Source organism: Anas acuta, chromosome 4 (genome assembly GCF_963932015.1).
Source record: "Anas acuta chromosome 4, bAnaAcu1.1, whole genome shotgun sequence".
NCBI classification, from domain to species: domain Eukaryota; kingdom Metazoa; phylum Chordata; class Aves; order Anseriformes; family Anatidae; genus Anas; species Anas acuta.
In genome coordinates this window covers 32,247,700-32,262,976 of record NC_088982.1, presented here as the reverse complement: position 1 = coordinate 32,262,976, position 15,277 = coordinate 32,247,700, and the positions used below count along the sequence as shown (strand labels likewise).

Genomic DNA, 15,277 nt, shown 5'->3' with positions numbered 1-15,277 from the left:
GTGAAGATATTAGAAGTATTGTTATTAGGGGTGGCCTAAAATTCTATGGTATATATGCGTACAGAGTAAGCACGACAATTGTATTTTGGAGCTGTGTCATATTATATTATAATTTCTAAAAACTTTTTGAAAAAAAAAATATAAAGGTTCATTTTTCTCTCATAGAGAAATTTCAGATGGCTTCTCTCTGTGCAAACAGTCAATTTTCTTGCCATTTCATCTATGCTTAATGTCATTTTTACCTTTTAATTAGGACTCAAGGCAGTGAACAGCTTAACTTTCCTATACATATCTGCTTCATGAGAGATTACACCTTGGATAAAACTGTTATTTTAAGTAGGCCAGTCTTCTGAAATATTAATAAGAATTACAGACTTACCTGATTTGTAAAAATCTTGAAGGCAAGTTGGATCCAAGCACTATGCATGTAGAATGGTGTATGTATAGGGTATTGAATTCAGACTTGGTCTTTGAATGGGATTTTCAAAAGATCTTGGTTGAATTAAGAGAACTACTGTCACTAGGGCTTTTGCTTTTAACTCATATTCATGCCTTAAAAAGCCCTTCTGTCATTGGTATAGGCCATACAAACACCTGTATTTTAGTAACAGCAAAAAATCCAAATCAGATCAAGATCCAAATTTTTAACATAATTTCCTTTTCTTCTGGACAAGGTAAAGAGAAGATGATAGCTAATAGCTTCGTTCTGTACTGCGATTACAGAAGCTGGCTTTGTGTTTATAGTTGTCAGCATGAATATTGTTTAGACAACATTCTAAGTAAAATTGTGGTTTGTGCTGTTAATGAAAGAAATAGCTAAATGATTTTCAAGTTGATAATTAGGATAATAATGCGTATTATTTCTTACATGGAAAGTGGCATGTAGGCACATATACATTAGATTTCAGTAATCCACACATTTCATACAGGATATTCAGGAGATGGTGACAACCTCCAAAAGTTACTGACCTGAGTGTGATAGAACCTGGTCACCACGCCAGGTAAGGCATACATTTTATCTTTGTGTTAACAAGATGTATCTTGTTAGTAGCCATGTGCATCAACCTCAACACTTGTGTGAAAGTACAAAACTGCTAAAAAATTCCACATTAGGGAAATATTCTTGAGGTGGTAAGGTGAACAAGTACAGAAGTGTGATTATAATTTGCAGGTGTATTTTACAAGAGGAGACTCTAGGCAAACACATGTAAGGCAACATGAGGCTGTCTGAAAGGGATTACATTTCTATGTATATCTCTAGTAGCACAACCCTTATCTTTGGCAGGGTATCTTTATTCCAAGAAAGGAAGGAAGGGAGAAAAGGGAAGGGAAGGGAAGGGAAGGGAAGGGAAGGGAAGGGAAGGGAAGGGAAGGGAAGGGAAGGGAAGGGAAGGGAAGGGAAGGGAAGGGAAGGGAAGGGAAGGGAAGGGAAGGGAAGGGAAGGGAAGGGAAGGGAAGGGAAGGGAAGGGAAGGGAAGGGAAGGGAAGGGAAGGGAAGGGAAGGGAAGGGAAGGGAAGGGAAGGGAAGGGAAGGGAGAAGGAGAAGGAGAAGGAGAAGGAGAAGGAGAAGGAGAAGGAGAAGGAGAAGGAGAAGGAGAAGGAGAAGGAGAAGGAGAAGGAGAAAGGGTGAAAAGGGAAAGGAAAGAGGGGAAAAGGGAAAGGGAAGGGGGGAAAATGGAAGGAGAAAGGAGATTTCATATTAACAGAATTACATAGAAAACAGATTTCCCTAAAAAGATACTGTCAGTCTATATATATAAGTGAAACAAAGCAAAACATAACAGGAAAAAACAACAACCAAACCAAAGAAAAGAAACACAAACAGGCAGAGAAGAAAGGGACAAATTTAATGGTAGAAGAAAAATATAGATACTGACAGTGAAAAACAGATTGAAGGGAGATCTCCAGAGGATTAAAATATTGCTACTCTGTTTCCAGGCAAATGTAGTGTAATTCTTTGTTGAATTTTCCAAACTATTTTCTTCAAAATTTCCCATCCGTGTCCTGAATTTTAAGAGAGAGGTGGATCACATAGTCATTTTCTTCTAATGCAGTCAGTATCCCAGTCCAAATATTAACAGAGAGAATGAGATTTTGGAGGTCCAAAATTCAAAGTGATTTTTGTTGACTTGATTCCAATCTGCATTTTATATGTCCAACCAAATTACTGTTTTTTCAAACTTAACTGCTGTTTGAGTTACCTTCATGGGACCAAACTAAGATTTTTTTTCATACTGGGGAATGCTTTCTTCATTGAGACAGATAGTTCTACAAAATCTTTGTGCACCACTATGATATAAAAGATCCATATTTGTGTCTGTAGCTTGCTGGATCATAACTTAAACAAATATGCCAACAGATTCTGCTGCCTTTACTCACAGAGTGATGTTCTAATCTTATTGCACATCTCTAATCATGTTGCACATGGGATGGATTTTGATACCCTTACTTGTGTCAAACAATGTTTTGTTTCAGACCCAGCACTACTGATGTAAACGAGACTCTTTACAGAATAACATGATAAACTGTTCAAATATAGGCCCTTGATTTCAGCAAGATGTATTCATTGCAGTATTATACAGTAGGTTTCAAGACTACAGACTCTTAAGAATTTTCTGCAGTAGCAGTATTTCAATCCTTTGTACTGAATACAAGAAGTAAAAGGGGAAAGTATAAGACCAGAGTAAAAAGATTTGAAGTGGGAAGAAGAACTGTAAATCCCAAAGTGAAATTAAAAAAATGTGTATGACAGACCAATAGGAAGACATGGCACTATTTATGATTTACTGTTAAGTGCTAATTTTTGTGGCATACACTACTCTGGTTGTAAGAATCTTGAATATATGTATCCCTTCAGTTCTCCGTCACTGTGCTTTCACAAGAAACTATTGCATTACATTGCAGCTGCAAAACCCATCTCACCTCTCTGACCTATATTTTTAATTTAGTAGTTTCTATGTTAAGCGCTGGATTCAACACAAACTTCAGCTCAAAATATGTCTGCGCTTGGGATGTCAGATTTCCCCAAAATGGGAAATCTTAGCGATTTTTCCAGCTGTCTTTCCACCTCCTTTAAATTATTCTTCTGCAGAACACTCTAGCATCTCTTATAGCACATTCTCTGTGAAATCACAGAGGCAATTCATGATTTTGGATCACAGCTGATCCACATAACTTACAAACTAAGCCCCTGACTGATCAATCAGATTCTTGTGGAAGGACCTTTGAGCCAGGACAGATTCTGACTGAATTCAGTGGGGCTCTGTACATACCCAAAGGTCTATCCAGCTCTATTCTGCAAGTGATCAGTCAGAGTCTAATACTTTACCTATTTTATACTATGTATGTTAGTAATACATGTTACTATTAGTATCATTTAATAAGGCACTTTAGAAAAAAAAAAAAAAAGTCCTCAAATCCCTAGGTCATTAGGACATAATTGGTGCAGGAGTCTGCTCCAATTGGTGCAGAAAGAAAGCTCTTTTCTATTAGTTTGACATGCCAGGAATACTGCTTTCTGTTGTTTGTGTTGTAGTCATCTTAAAGCAAAAACCTAGTGTCCTGCTTACTTAACACAATGGTGTGAATTTATTGCAGGATGTTATGTGTATAAAGCATCTGATATTATGCTTAAATATCCTAAAATTGTTTATCTATTTTGATTCCTTAAAAAAGTTCAAGTATTTTGGACCCAGATTTGAGGTGATATATCTGAAGTTATTAAGTAAGCTAAGGAATACTACTGGCACTCTTTGTGTGCCCAGTTACCACTGCAAACAATTAATGCATGGCAAGCAAAGTGGACACTAAGTTTCAGCTGTAAGGTTTACTCTTCAATAATTGATGGCTTCCACACCTGTGCAGTGACGCCAACTTTCTTTGCTGAAAATTTTGGCCTCGGAGCAGTAAACAAAGAGGAAGTGGTTGTTTCCGGCTTAGAAAATGCAGAGTAGCCTGTAGATGAATAGGACTCATTTACTGGGGTAGAGGCGTTTGACTGGTATGAAGGCTGCGTGCTGTAGGCTGGCACGGAGTACACTGAAGATGCCCGAGCATTAGTAGGAGAGCTAGCACCAGGTGGTCGTAAAGACAGAGCTTGCTTTGAAGTAGGCAGCTTTGACGTCTGCTTAATAGCTAGGCTTTCCTTAGTACTTGGAGGTTGAAAAGTAAATAAAGACGCATCAAGTTGATAAGGCTGATGTTTCATAATATCCAAAGCATTGAGACCTTTCTTGGGTTTTCTTTTGGTATTTTTGGTAGCAGCAGCAGACTTAGAGGAAGGTTTGGTAGCAGCAAGAGGATAAGATGGGCTGTGGATGGGATTGTAAGCTACAGGTGGAGGTGCTCGGACATTAGATGAATATTTCCAAGAAGCTGGTAAAGATGGAGTTGGAGATGAGGCTCGTGCCATGTTTGCTTGCACAGTCTCTGAATCGACCACATATTTCTCCATTCGAGAGTGCCTTCTGGCAAATAATTGTGCTCCTTTTCCACTCATAGCTGGTGGCATCTCAAAGGGTGTCTTTGTTTCTCCAGCACTTGGTGTGACTGGTGTCTTGGGTGTGTGGTTTGGACTCGCTAGCGTTGCCTGAGGCCCTTTGAAAGGACCAGTTAAGTTGAGAGTATTTGGGGGATTGGCAGAAGGAGAATGAGGATACTGTGGGGATTTGAGTGGTGCAGGGTACGCTGCCTGAGGTGATGCTGGAGCTGGGAAAGAAGGAGCCTTGTTAGCAGCCGCAGCTGCAGGTGACCACACGGGTGAAACTGGGGTACCAGCGGAAGGAGAAACCTTGACTGAAGGCTTTGGAGCAATAGGAGGAGGGGTCTTTTGTTTAGATGCTTGACTCTGCATGAAATTGCAAGCTTCTGCTCCCAAACTGAGGTAGTCTTCTTCAGGTCCTGACTCAAAACCAGCTCCAGTACCCTTTTTGCCTTCTGTGTTGTGTACAAGGGACAACAGGGCAGGATTAGGATTTACTTTGGGTGCTTCTTTGAAAGAGAACATAGGTTTTGATGTGCTTCTTCTCTTTGCCTCTTGCAATATCCCAGTTCTTTTGGCTGGCACAGCAATCCTTTCATCTCTGGATGCAATGCGTTCAGTTGGCTCTGTGAGTGACCACACGGTTGGCGCAGTTTTGCTTGTTGCAGGAGCTGATACAGGTCTGTAAAAATTCTCAGGCGGTGGGCTAACAGAGCAGTAGGGCGGGGGTGCTGGTAGATCTGAAAGAGGACTAATGACATTTCTTGTGGGTGAAAATGGTGCTGCTGCTCGGTTTTGAACCCCAGAAGGGAAGGGTTTTGCTGTTCTATTCAAAGATGCTGCTTTTTGAGCATCAGAGGATTGAAAAGAGAGGTTTGTGTCTGGTGCTAAGCCAAACCCATTTTGTTGTACAATTTTACCATGATTCTGGCTCACGTCTGTGTAACTTTTGCTTATGCAGGTCTGCTGTCTTGACATGTCTTCCTCTTTTGTTTGGTAGGCTGAAGAGCTTACTTTCTGGAAGTTCTCTGACATGGTGACTTCCCTTTGCTCCTCTGCATGCACTGTGCGTGCCTTCATCTCCTCTTGCTCAGCTGTGATCTGATCCATTCTCTGCCGTCTCTTGGCAAACATGAGGGCCCCTTTACCTGTGCTCTCTGGAAGCGTCTGCATCTCGTCTCCACTTTTTGTCTTCTTTTCCACCTCAGGTAGACTGCTGTCCCAGTCAAATGTCACAATCTTGCCGTCGTTGTCAATGTCAGAGAAGAAATCTTCATCTATTTCTGACTCACTCGTTGCAAGCAAACTCACTTCAAAAGTGTTTTCTTTGTCCCCCTCTTCACCTTCACCTTCTTCACCCTCGTCTTCGTCACGTTCTAGCTCCCCAGTACCGTAGCTCACTAAAGTATATTTCCTTGCCCTTTGGCGACGCTTCTTGAACATCAACACCCCCTTGGAATTGGGATTGGGAGCTGCTGTCAGCAGCAATGCAATACTTTTACATTTAGATTTGGCTTCTTTGACCTGCTTCTCTGACAGGCTCTCACTTCGCCGGAGTCCTGTGGAAAGAATCGAAGTGCACATTTAATTGCATGCAGCCCACAAAAATGCAAGGATTATATTAGCAAATAGTTACACATCTGTCTATAGTGAAATTTACCTACTGTCCCTCTTCTCCGTATTAAAACATTTATTTTCTTGTGCATGGAGAGGTTGTTATGCTGAAGCTTTGCCCACAGAAGCAACTGTGGTATAAATTCCCCACCCAGCATTCCTTAGTTAGAGGCACACCCATACAAATTCAAAGGCTACATCTCTTTCTTTGCTTCAGCAGGAACATCACGTGTGTCCATTTCTAATTTCTTCAATTTTTATTCCTGTAAGTCATCTCAGCAGGAACAGCTGGACAGTATTTTCTTATTTCTTCAATTCAAGTGTTTTACCACAGTTCTAGGCTTACAAAAGAGATCCACAGCCAGCCAGGCCCATGTCTGCTTAACATCTGAGAAAAAATGAAATTGTGTGTTGTGTCTGACGGCGGTAGCAGCTTCTGCCATTTACGAGTTTATTTTACTCATATGCATTTCAGAATGTCTATAATTGATAAAAGTAGGTACCTTTATATGCATTAGCTATTTAAAAGCAAGTATATATCCACAGAGTCATGCAAAGAAACCATTAGCATTAACTTTCAGCCCCCTGGAAGACAGTGGGAGTTTGGCCCCACAGTACACAGTTGTAAAAATGTAAAGCGGATTTCAGTCCTTTAACAAACTTAACTTCTCTGAAACATAATCCAAAATTGTGTTGGATATAACATCTCCAGAATATTTATTTTAAAATGTGGCAAGAATGAATACACATTTAAAAACTTATTGGAGGAGGCTCATCTAACTTGTCAAGAGTATTCACTACCATGCATCAGTAATGTGTATTTCTTAAAGCATAAACCATTGGTTTTCATCAAGTCATGTGGAGCAAGAATATACACAGTTGTAAAGCTGATAGGTGCATTGTATGTCAGCATGACTCTCCCTTTTAAAAAGAAATAATTTAAAGTTGTTCCTGCCTAAATCAGTGGTCCCCTTCCAGTTAAATTCAAAAGGAAAAAGTGTGCCACTGATATATGAAAACAGAACAGCACATGATTTAATATCTTCTGCTCTCATAAATAAAGCAAACTGGTTAAAGAAAGTCCTGTGCTGTATTTTCTATTAATGATCCTTTTAGCTATGTCAGAGGATGGAGCCTGATACTTCTCCTATTAAAGAAACTTGGAGTTTTGCCATCATGCCAGATGACAGCATGACTAGACCAATGGTTCTCACAAGAACCTATAAAAGAGAAAAGAGCGCGGTGTCTGTACCAGCAATTTGTAGTATTTTATTTCAAGAGGGCCAAATCACGAAATCCTTGGCTCACTGCTTTGACAAGCCAAATGCTTACAATAGTTGCTGGAGACATTTGCCAAAAGTATGGCCTGTAGCATTAGAGTGACTCTGCAAACAGAAACGGTCACCCTTCAGCATGCAAGTTCCATGCTTTCAAATAAGCTACTTGCATCAGCAGTGACTGTTTTGCTAGGAGGGGGATTCAGGAGATACTTGCAGTTTTGTGGAAAGCAAAAACTGAGACTCTTCATTTTAATTAATAGTGCATCTTTTCCTAACTCATCCCTGTAATTATTTAATCAATAGATTGGCAGAAGAAATATTAATCGGATAAATATAATCTGATAACTATTTACAGATAAAATTTCTGCTGAGATAAAACACCTATAATAAATATTCTTCTGTAGTTTAAACTTAGATGTTGTGTTATAGCTTTTAATTTTACAGAAACATGTCTTGTATGTGTGGTATTTGCTGCATGCAGACTATTACCTCGTGATGGCTTTAATGTGTAGATTGTATTTTACAAATAATTATAAAAGCAAATATTTTTATAAGTAAAGTTGATGGTTCCTAATCATAATGTCTGCCACTAGCTTAGCAATAGTTGAGAATGACATAGTTGAGATGGGAAAAATGCAGAATATGTCCTATTTGAAAGAAGAATATATCATGTAATATGTAGTTTGTTCTGTATATTTTTGCCTCATTGGAAAAGCAGTGCAAGTAATTCACTGAGAAAGACAGGCACAGTCCCACAGCTGATTCTAGCTACACAGCCAAAATGTAGAGTATGTGCACTCTTTTTATATGGTCCATTTAATATGCCAAAAATATGTGGATTCGATACAGACACTTAGGCATAAGTAACTGCTTAATCCACTTGCCAATAAGATACAAATGGTTATCATGCTAAAAATATGCTTACAGAGGAATTAGCAACGGGTTAGCAGGCTAATTCCAACGCTGCATATAAAATAGCTTGTTGCTACAGTATATCATTGCATGCATTCAAGCAGCTTTGCCATACTGTTACTAAATCCCTGGACAGGATTCTTAACATTGTTGGGAAACACAAACAAACAACAAAAACAATAGAAAGGTCCCAGATTAATAAAATAATAAATGATTTTTACATATCTACACTCAACTGATACTGGATTCAGTTTCAAGTGTACTTTCATGTAAATTTCTTGGACAGATTTTGGAGTTGACCTCTGGGTATGGAGTCAGAAGAAATAGTTCACTTTACAGTCTAGAGAAGACTGACAAAACTGAAAGGATCATGTAACAGTTATACATATGCTAGTGTCTGTCAAAATCTCTTCTGCAGACAACATCAAGCTTTTCTAATAGCCTTTTTTATTATCAACTTTTTATTATCAAGAGCAGAAGCATGGCTTTGATTTTAGATGATGGAAATGACGACATAAAGTTTTTGCTGTAAAAGGAGAAATCCACAGGATTCATTTAGATGTGTGTCAGCAACTTTTTTCTTTTTTTTTTTTTTTAATATTCTACAGATTTCCTTTTAATGTACATGAGAAGTCCAGCAGAATTCATCCTTTTTTGGAGATATAAGTCTATTTACTTGGACAAAGTCATGAGATAATTTCAAAGTGGAAGTCTACCAAGCAAAATTATTCAGCACAGTTAAGGCATGGGTATACACTTAGCTCATCAACAGGAGCCTTGCATTACCTTGGAAAAAAAATACACAAAGCAAGAATACAAACACTGTTTAGAAGACAAAGAGAGAGGGAAGTTAGAAAACTGCAGAAAAAAGTCTAAACATTTTTTTTCCTAATGCGATCTGAATTCTGAAAAGATGTTTCAAGTTACAAAAGATACCCTTAGGCAGTGTGAATGATTAGATGGGATATACTTACTTGCGTGCCTCGCCCTGTGCTTGAGAGGTCTGTGATCCCTTTCCGAGTGCTGGTTGTCTTCTCCCTGCTCTGTGCCTTCTGGTGAGATTGCAAAGGAGAGGAGGGAAGGAGGTGCTTCTGACTGCCCTCCTTCCACTTGAGAATCAACACACCCCCTTTCAGCTAGAGACCTGGGTGCTTCCTTCTCCCTGTCTGAACAGTCTAGGATCACCTCCACCCTGGGGATAGATGGAGCTGCACCTTGGATCCTCTTGACCTCTTTGCCACTAGAAAATTGGACTACTTTGCTTGACCACTGGATGTTGCTCTCTTTCACACCCAGGGGAATTGCGATTACGGGGTTAGTTCCATCTTCTTGTACAGTGGGTCCTTTCCCTGAAGGGGCGCGTTTTTCTGCCCCTAGGACAGTCACAGCAGGAGCATTGGTGCTCTTGTGACCATCATTTGAGAGGGACAACTGCAACTCAACCATAGTGCCTGGCCTTCTTTCTTCTCTCTTCTCTCTGAGAGCAGACTCATCTGTCACAAGCACTTTGGAGGTGCCTATCACTTTAGGAGCAATTCTGTGGCTTTGTGTGGTCTGTTGTTTCATTTCAGAAAAGTGTATGTTGCTTTCTCCTGCTGCCTGGTGAGTCTCACTGTATATCTCTGTGATGCATAAGTCTCCATGGGGTATTTCTTTGGCTGTATTAATCTGCAGTGTAGCGCTCTCCTTATAGTCCTCATTTTTTATGTTATCATGCTTTCCATTTTCTCTTTCAGCACTCAAAGCTTCATTTATTCCACTGGAGGATCTGCACATACATAAACAAGTAATTCAAGAAATTAAGCTGCTGTAAGTACAGTAATTGTAAGTACAGTTACGAAAGCAACTTTTGTATACTATTTTTCCCCTAACTTAATTGTGGTACCTGCAAGCAGGTCCATTTAAGTAGAAGAATTTTCCCAGTATGTAGAGGTCTTAAATTAAAACATCTTTGTATATTCCAAAATTCTTCGAGTTAACAGTTCGGTAAGAGGGAAATTACATTATTGCTGTAGGATAATAACTATGATCCTACTACCATCCTTCTGCAGTATTGAATCATATCATTTCTAACATCAGTTTGCTTTCACAGACGCATTTTTGTTATAGTGATGCTACTGAGACTTCTAGGACAATACTTCTTCATCTTTCATATGTGCATGAGAAAATTTGCATGACACCAAACTGTGCTTTTTTTATTTATTTTTTTGGTTCTGTGGCTACTACCACAACTGCTTTAGGCACCTTCCTCACACACAGTTGCTGTCTCAAGTAGTCTACTCTCTAAGGAACAGATAAGAACTGGATGAGGATAAGAGGGAGGGAGGAAAGGAGAGGGAGGGGATTGAATACTTAAAATACACATTCAAAGAATTCCTGTGAGAATCATCATCCATATATACATCACGGAATAATTTAAACGTTCTGGGCCTGTTCTGGTGATCCAATGAGGCAGGTTACTGAAGCCAGACTGCATTGCCTAGTTATGAAAAAAAAAACATATTTCTGACTGGCAAATATGACTGACTTCCTGAAGCCTACTGCGTACCTCACTAACTCCCTTTTTTGAAATATTCATTCCCCTGGTCCAGTTGGGCTGTGTCATTGGTTTTATGACTCTTTGTGTAGCTTCCTCTTTCAGCACTCTGAAAAGTAGTGACCATACTGACTATTTAGTAATTTAAGAAGAAACCTTTTTTCTGCGCAAGACTGCAACATGCTATTAAGGCTTTCTGTAGACTAGAAGGTAACAAAGCACTTTTTCAAACGAGGGGAGAGGTAGGTACCCTCAGTAAAGTATTCACATTAAGTACTATGGTGCTTTCTGAAATCAAAAGCAGGTCCCAACTATTCTGAAACTTTGGAACCCCCTACAAAGAAAGGCTGGAAGAAGCGACAGAAGAAATAAATCTGTCAGTATACTGAAGAAGCTTCAATAACACTTGCATTTCTAGCCATGTGGCATACTGTTTGTAGTAGTGTGTGTCTGCCTCAAATAGCATAAAATGTATAACATCCATTAAACCACATATGGAGCTACATAAAGGTCAGACAGATTTTGATTTAGGGAGCTCCTTGTGGGGGCTGCTGGATTCCATCACATTATGCTATTTGGGTGATCAGTTGCACTGCTCTTAAGTACAGATAAATTATAGAAATCCATAAACATTTCCATGTTGGATATGAGACTGGGGGTGGGTCAGCTAAATGTTAGCCTTTATTGGTAGCTGAGTGATTGTGTGTATGTATGAGAGAGAAAGATTTCCACCTTAAAAGGCCTTTGCTACTTATGGATATACTTCTACTCTATATAGACATAAATGTGTATCCATGTGTCAAGAAGCAGAATACTTGGTCTGATCTCTTTTTTGTTATTTATGATTCTGTTTTGTCAAATTATTTTTGTTTCAGGTCTTTCCAGCTCACTGCAGGAACAACATCCCTGGTATAATTCCAGGAAGGAAGCAGAACTCATGGAGTCAGCACAGCAGGGTTTGTCTCAGAGTCATGTTTTACTCCCTACATGGTGCATTTCATTTTGGTATGCATTGAGCACACTCCCTGCCTACCCCTAGAAATTTTGTTTCTAGACTCAGCAGTAGCCCAGGAGTTGCTAACACTGATGTGAAAAGGGCAGGCTAGCTTTTCTGTCCCCACTCTCAATGTTTCCTGGATACATCTGTTCATGATTTGTTGGGAAGGTCAGTAATATGCTTCCCCACATGGCATCTGGAGGGTGCTTGCCCTGCAGGATGTCTCTTTCCTCTGATCCTGAAAACCAAAGATTTTGTGGGCATTGCTGGTCAGAAACTGACAGTGGTTTACAGGAGATCAGGAAAACATTTCTAGACATCAAAGCCCCAGTAGCATTTCAAAAACTACTTTAAAATCTAATTTTTCTACCAGTGAGTTCAGTAAGAGGCAAATTAGGTCAACAATAAATGCTTTTGAAAGTCTTATCCTTTGTGTAAATATTTCAGGAACAGTCAAAAGCCTTCCAAGAAGAAATACTCTTCCATACTGGCAAAATAAGTTTGGATGCAAAGATTACCATTGGAATACCACTTTAATCAGGCATTCTTCCTTCCTTATGATTTCTAGCCTTTTCATGAGATGGCTACTCAGGAAAGGAATGACTTGCTTCTCATTGTTCTCTAAGAGTGTGATAAGACACTTCCTGAAAAATCCTTCTGGTGGTGGTGTTGATGGGCTATTACCCATAAAGAGTGTGACAAGGGAGGAGAAGCATTTCCGTTCATTCTCCCTGCCAGGGAAGATACTGACAGGAGGTACTGGGAGTTGGGGGTGATGAGCTGATGAGAAGAAATTCACAGATTCTTGTAGTTAATACCTTTAGAACATTTTAGTCACTTTCAGGGCAAGTCAACAGTTGAGCAACTACAATTTTCTTAAAATTTATCAGAAACACAGTTTCATTCCATGAAATGCTGAATTACAAGTTATAAACACTCTGATTTGAGTCTGATTTTCAGAACACATATCACTGTTCACCATACATTCAAGCAGAAGCAGTGGAGTAAATAGAAGTTGTGCAGGCACTTTCAGCTAGAGCATAATGTGGTTCATACCAACTGAAATGTCAGTTAAAGAGCAGCAGCAAACTAGGAGTCAAAGCATATGGAATTATTTGTATGGCTGCAAAGCAGGCAGCCAGTCAGCCACAAATATAATTTTCACAAGTGCATTTCCAGTTGTCATGCTATGAATTAAAAACATTGGAATGTAGATATCACATGAGAAGCATTCAGATGATACACTGCTGAACCAGAAACAAGAGGTATGCACTATGTAGAAGGTAAGCTGTAATGTTCAGCTATCACTGTTCCCCTGATCTCATCACATTGATCCACTGCTTAGCCGAAAACAAGATGCACACAGGCCATGCAAAATGTCTGTTATAAAAAAAAAAGAGTATTCTTTCAGAGTATTTTGTTTTGAAGGCAGATTGTGACTTCAAACTCTGAGACACTAGGAAAAGTTCCCCTTACACAGGTTGCAGAAAACGCAGAGGAATGTCACCTGCTTTTTTCAACATTCCTGGCAATGACAGGCAAGCGCCTTTTTTCAGCAGAGTCCTTTCAGCCTTTCCAGTGACACTGCTATGTTAGCTGTTGTGATGAATCCTGGCCCTGTCTGTCCTCCTACTTCTACATGTGTGAGAACAGATACAGGGAACTGCAGCAGCTCAGCAGGGAGCCGTAATTCCTTACAAGGAATGGGAAAGTCTAAGGTCTTTTCTTCCTCTTTTAACCCACGCTGAAGGCAGTTCAGACTTCATATTATGTGAATGCACAAAGTTTTGGAAGAATGTGCTCACTGTTGGTGGTTCCCAACTCAGGACAGCATATGTTAAACTGATGACCATTACAGAACCCCCTAGGAGTAGACCAATATTCAGTGAGCAGTAATGCTTGCTTGCTCATAAATTCACATGAAGGTTCTCTACTCTAAGAAGCTCAAAGCATTTTCAAAAAAAAAGTAAAATTCCCTATCACCAATTTATAAATGGAGAAGCTGAGATCCAGAGAGCTGTAAGTGTCTTGCCCCACCTCATCTAGTGAAGCGATAACGGTTACAAAAATAGAATTCATGATTTCCAGACCCTCTCACCCTCCTGACTACTCACACATTTTGCCACCCAAGACGACCATTTGCCATGTCATCATCAAGGCATATCTATGTAACACACTTTCTCCATCTGTACAGCCTTTGCTTTTTGTAAGCCTCACTTCCCTATCTATGGGGAATAACAGCACTTCACTACTTCAAAGGGGTGGAGAGAATATTGAACTCAAGACTCTGCAGTATGCAGATACAGTAGTGGACACCTTGTAAGAAGCAAAGACGGTTAATAAGAAATAAAATTGTTATATTTGGAGACTGGATTCTTAATTCTGTGCCTGAACTATGCTGTTTGAATTATATACTTAATTCCTTCAGATAAAATACTCTGTCTTCCCTCGCTTTTCCATACCAACAGATTTACAGACACAAATAAGAGAGCTATCAGAAGCTCACAGTAGAAGTCTGCAAAATGAGTGCATTCAGCACCAGCATTTTCCACATGGTTCACCAAACAGAATCACACCAAAGCATTCTGAGCATTCCTGTACCTCTTGATAAGCATCTGCAGGACGTCAGTCAAGCTTTCCATCAGAACGATAACTTCAGCATAGGTTAAGTCTCCACAGGGTTTGCCATTGATAGACACCACCTCATCCCCCTCACAAAGGCCAGCTTTAGCTGCTTTGCTTTTGCTGCGGACCTACAACAAGTCAAAAACAAAATTCCAAATTGCACAATTAGTGTTTATTTGAAAACAGCAGCAATTATGTCCCCAACTTAATTTTATCTGTACGAAATGAAAAGATCAGTGTTACTGATCAAATACAAATTTCTGGTAACACAAAACAATAACTTGTCCCATTTGAAGTTAATACTGCTCTGGCCAGTAATAACAAATACAAAAACTTCTGCTTTATTGAGCTTGTGAGCTAGATGTGAAGAAGGATGGACTTTTTTTTTTTTTTTTTTTTGAGAAAAGGCAGACATGGAAGTTTGGGACACCAATCAATCAGAGTCTAGCAGAAAGGCAAAAAATCTCAGTAACTTCAAAATGGAAGACTACAAGAGCTGAAATCCAGGACAAGATTTCAAAAGAAGAATGTATAATGTCGTGCTACTCTAGGCAGAATGTCAACACCTGCATGCTATTAGGGCTGTACATGTACGGATTTCTGATATACTGGATACTTTTCCTTAGGTGCCCAGCCATAGGTTTAGTTGCCAAATTATAAACTTCTGAATCACTGAAGTCCTAAATCCATGTTTAGTGATCTGAATAAGTTCCTTGATTTATTAAAAATTAAGACATGACTGTTAGGGTTCAATCTTCCCCATTAAGTACTCATTCAATAATCTGTGAAGCTTGGTTTTTGCTGTTTCACTCCTTTTTCCATTGACAGCATGT

At 39.5% G+C, this 15,277-nt stretch overlaps 1 protein-coding gene and 1 long non-coding RNA gene across 3 annotated transcripts in view; one reads left to right on the top strand and one right to left on the bottom strand.

The window, feature by feature from the left end:
• Positions 1-15,277, bottom strand: part of SYNPO2 (synaptopodin 2) — a 92,188-nt gene that overhangs the window by 17,466 nt on the left and 59,445 nt on the right. For both annotated transcript variants that reach the window (XM_068680584.1, XM_068680585.1), the window contains exons 2-4: positions 14,421-14,572; positions 9,261-10,054; positions 3,857-6,039 (exon numbers count right to left, since the gene is read on the bottom strand). In XM_068680584.1, the coding sequence (XP_068536685.1) occupies positions 3,857-6,039; positions 9,261-10,054; positions 14,421-14,572 (3,129 nt within the window). The remainder of the gene's footprint in view (positions 1-3,856; positions 6,040-9,260; positions 10,055-14,420; positions 14,573-15,277) is intronic.
• LOC137855917 (uncharacterized) lies at positions 9,462-11,782 on the top strand. The gene is made up of 3 exons (XR_011096043.1): positions 9,462-9,600; positions 10,023-10,110; positions 11,698-11,782. It is a non-coding gene; the product is annotated as an uncharacterized lncRNA (long non-coding RNA).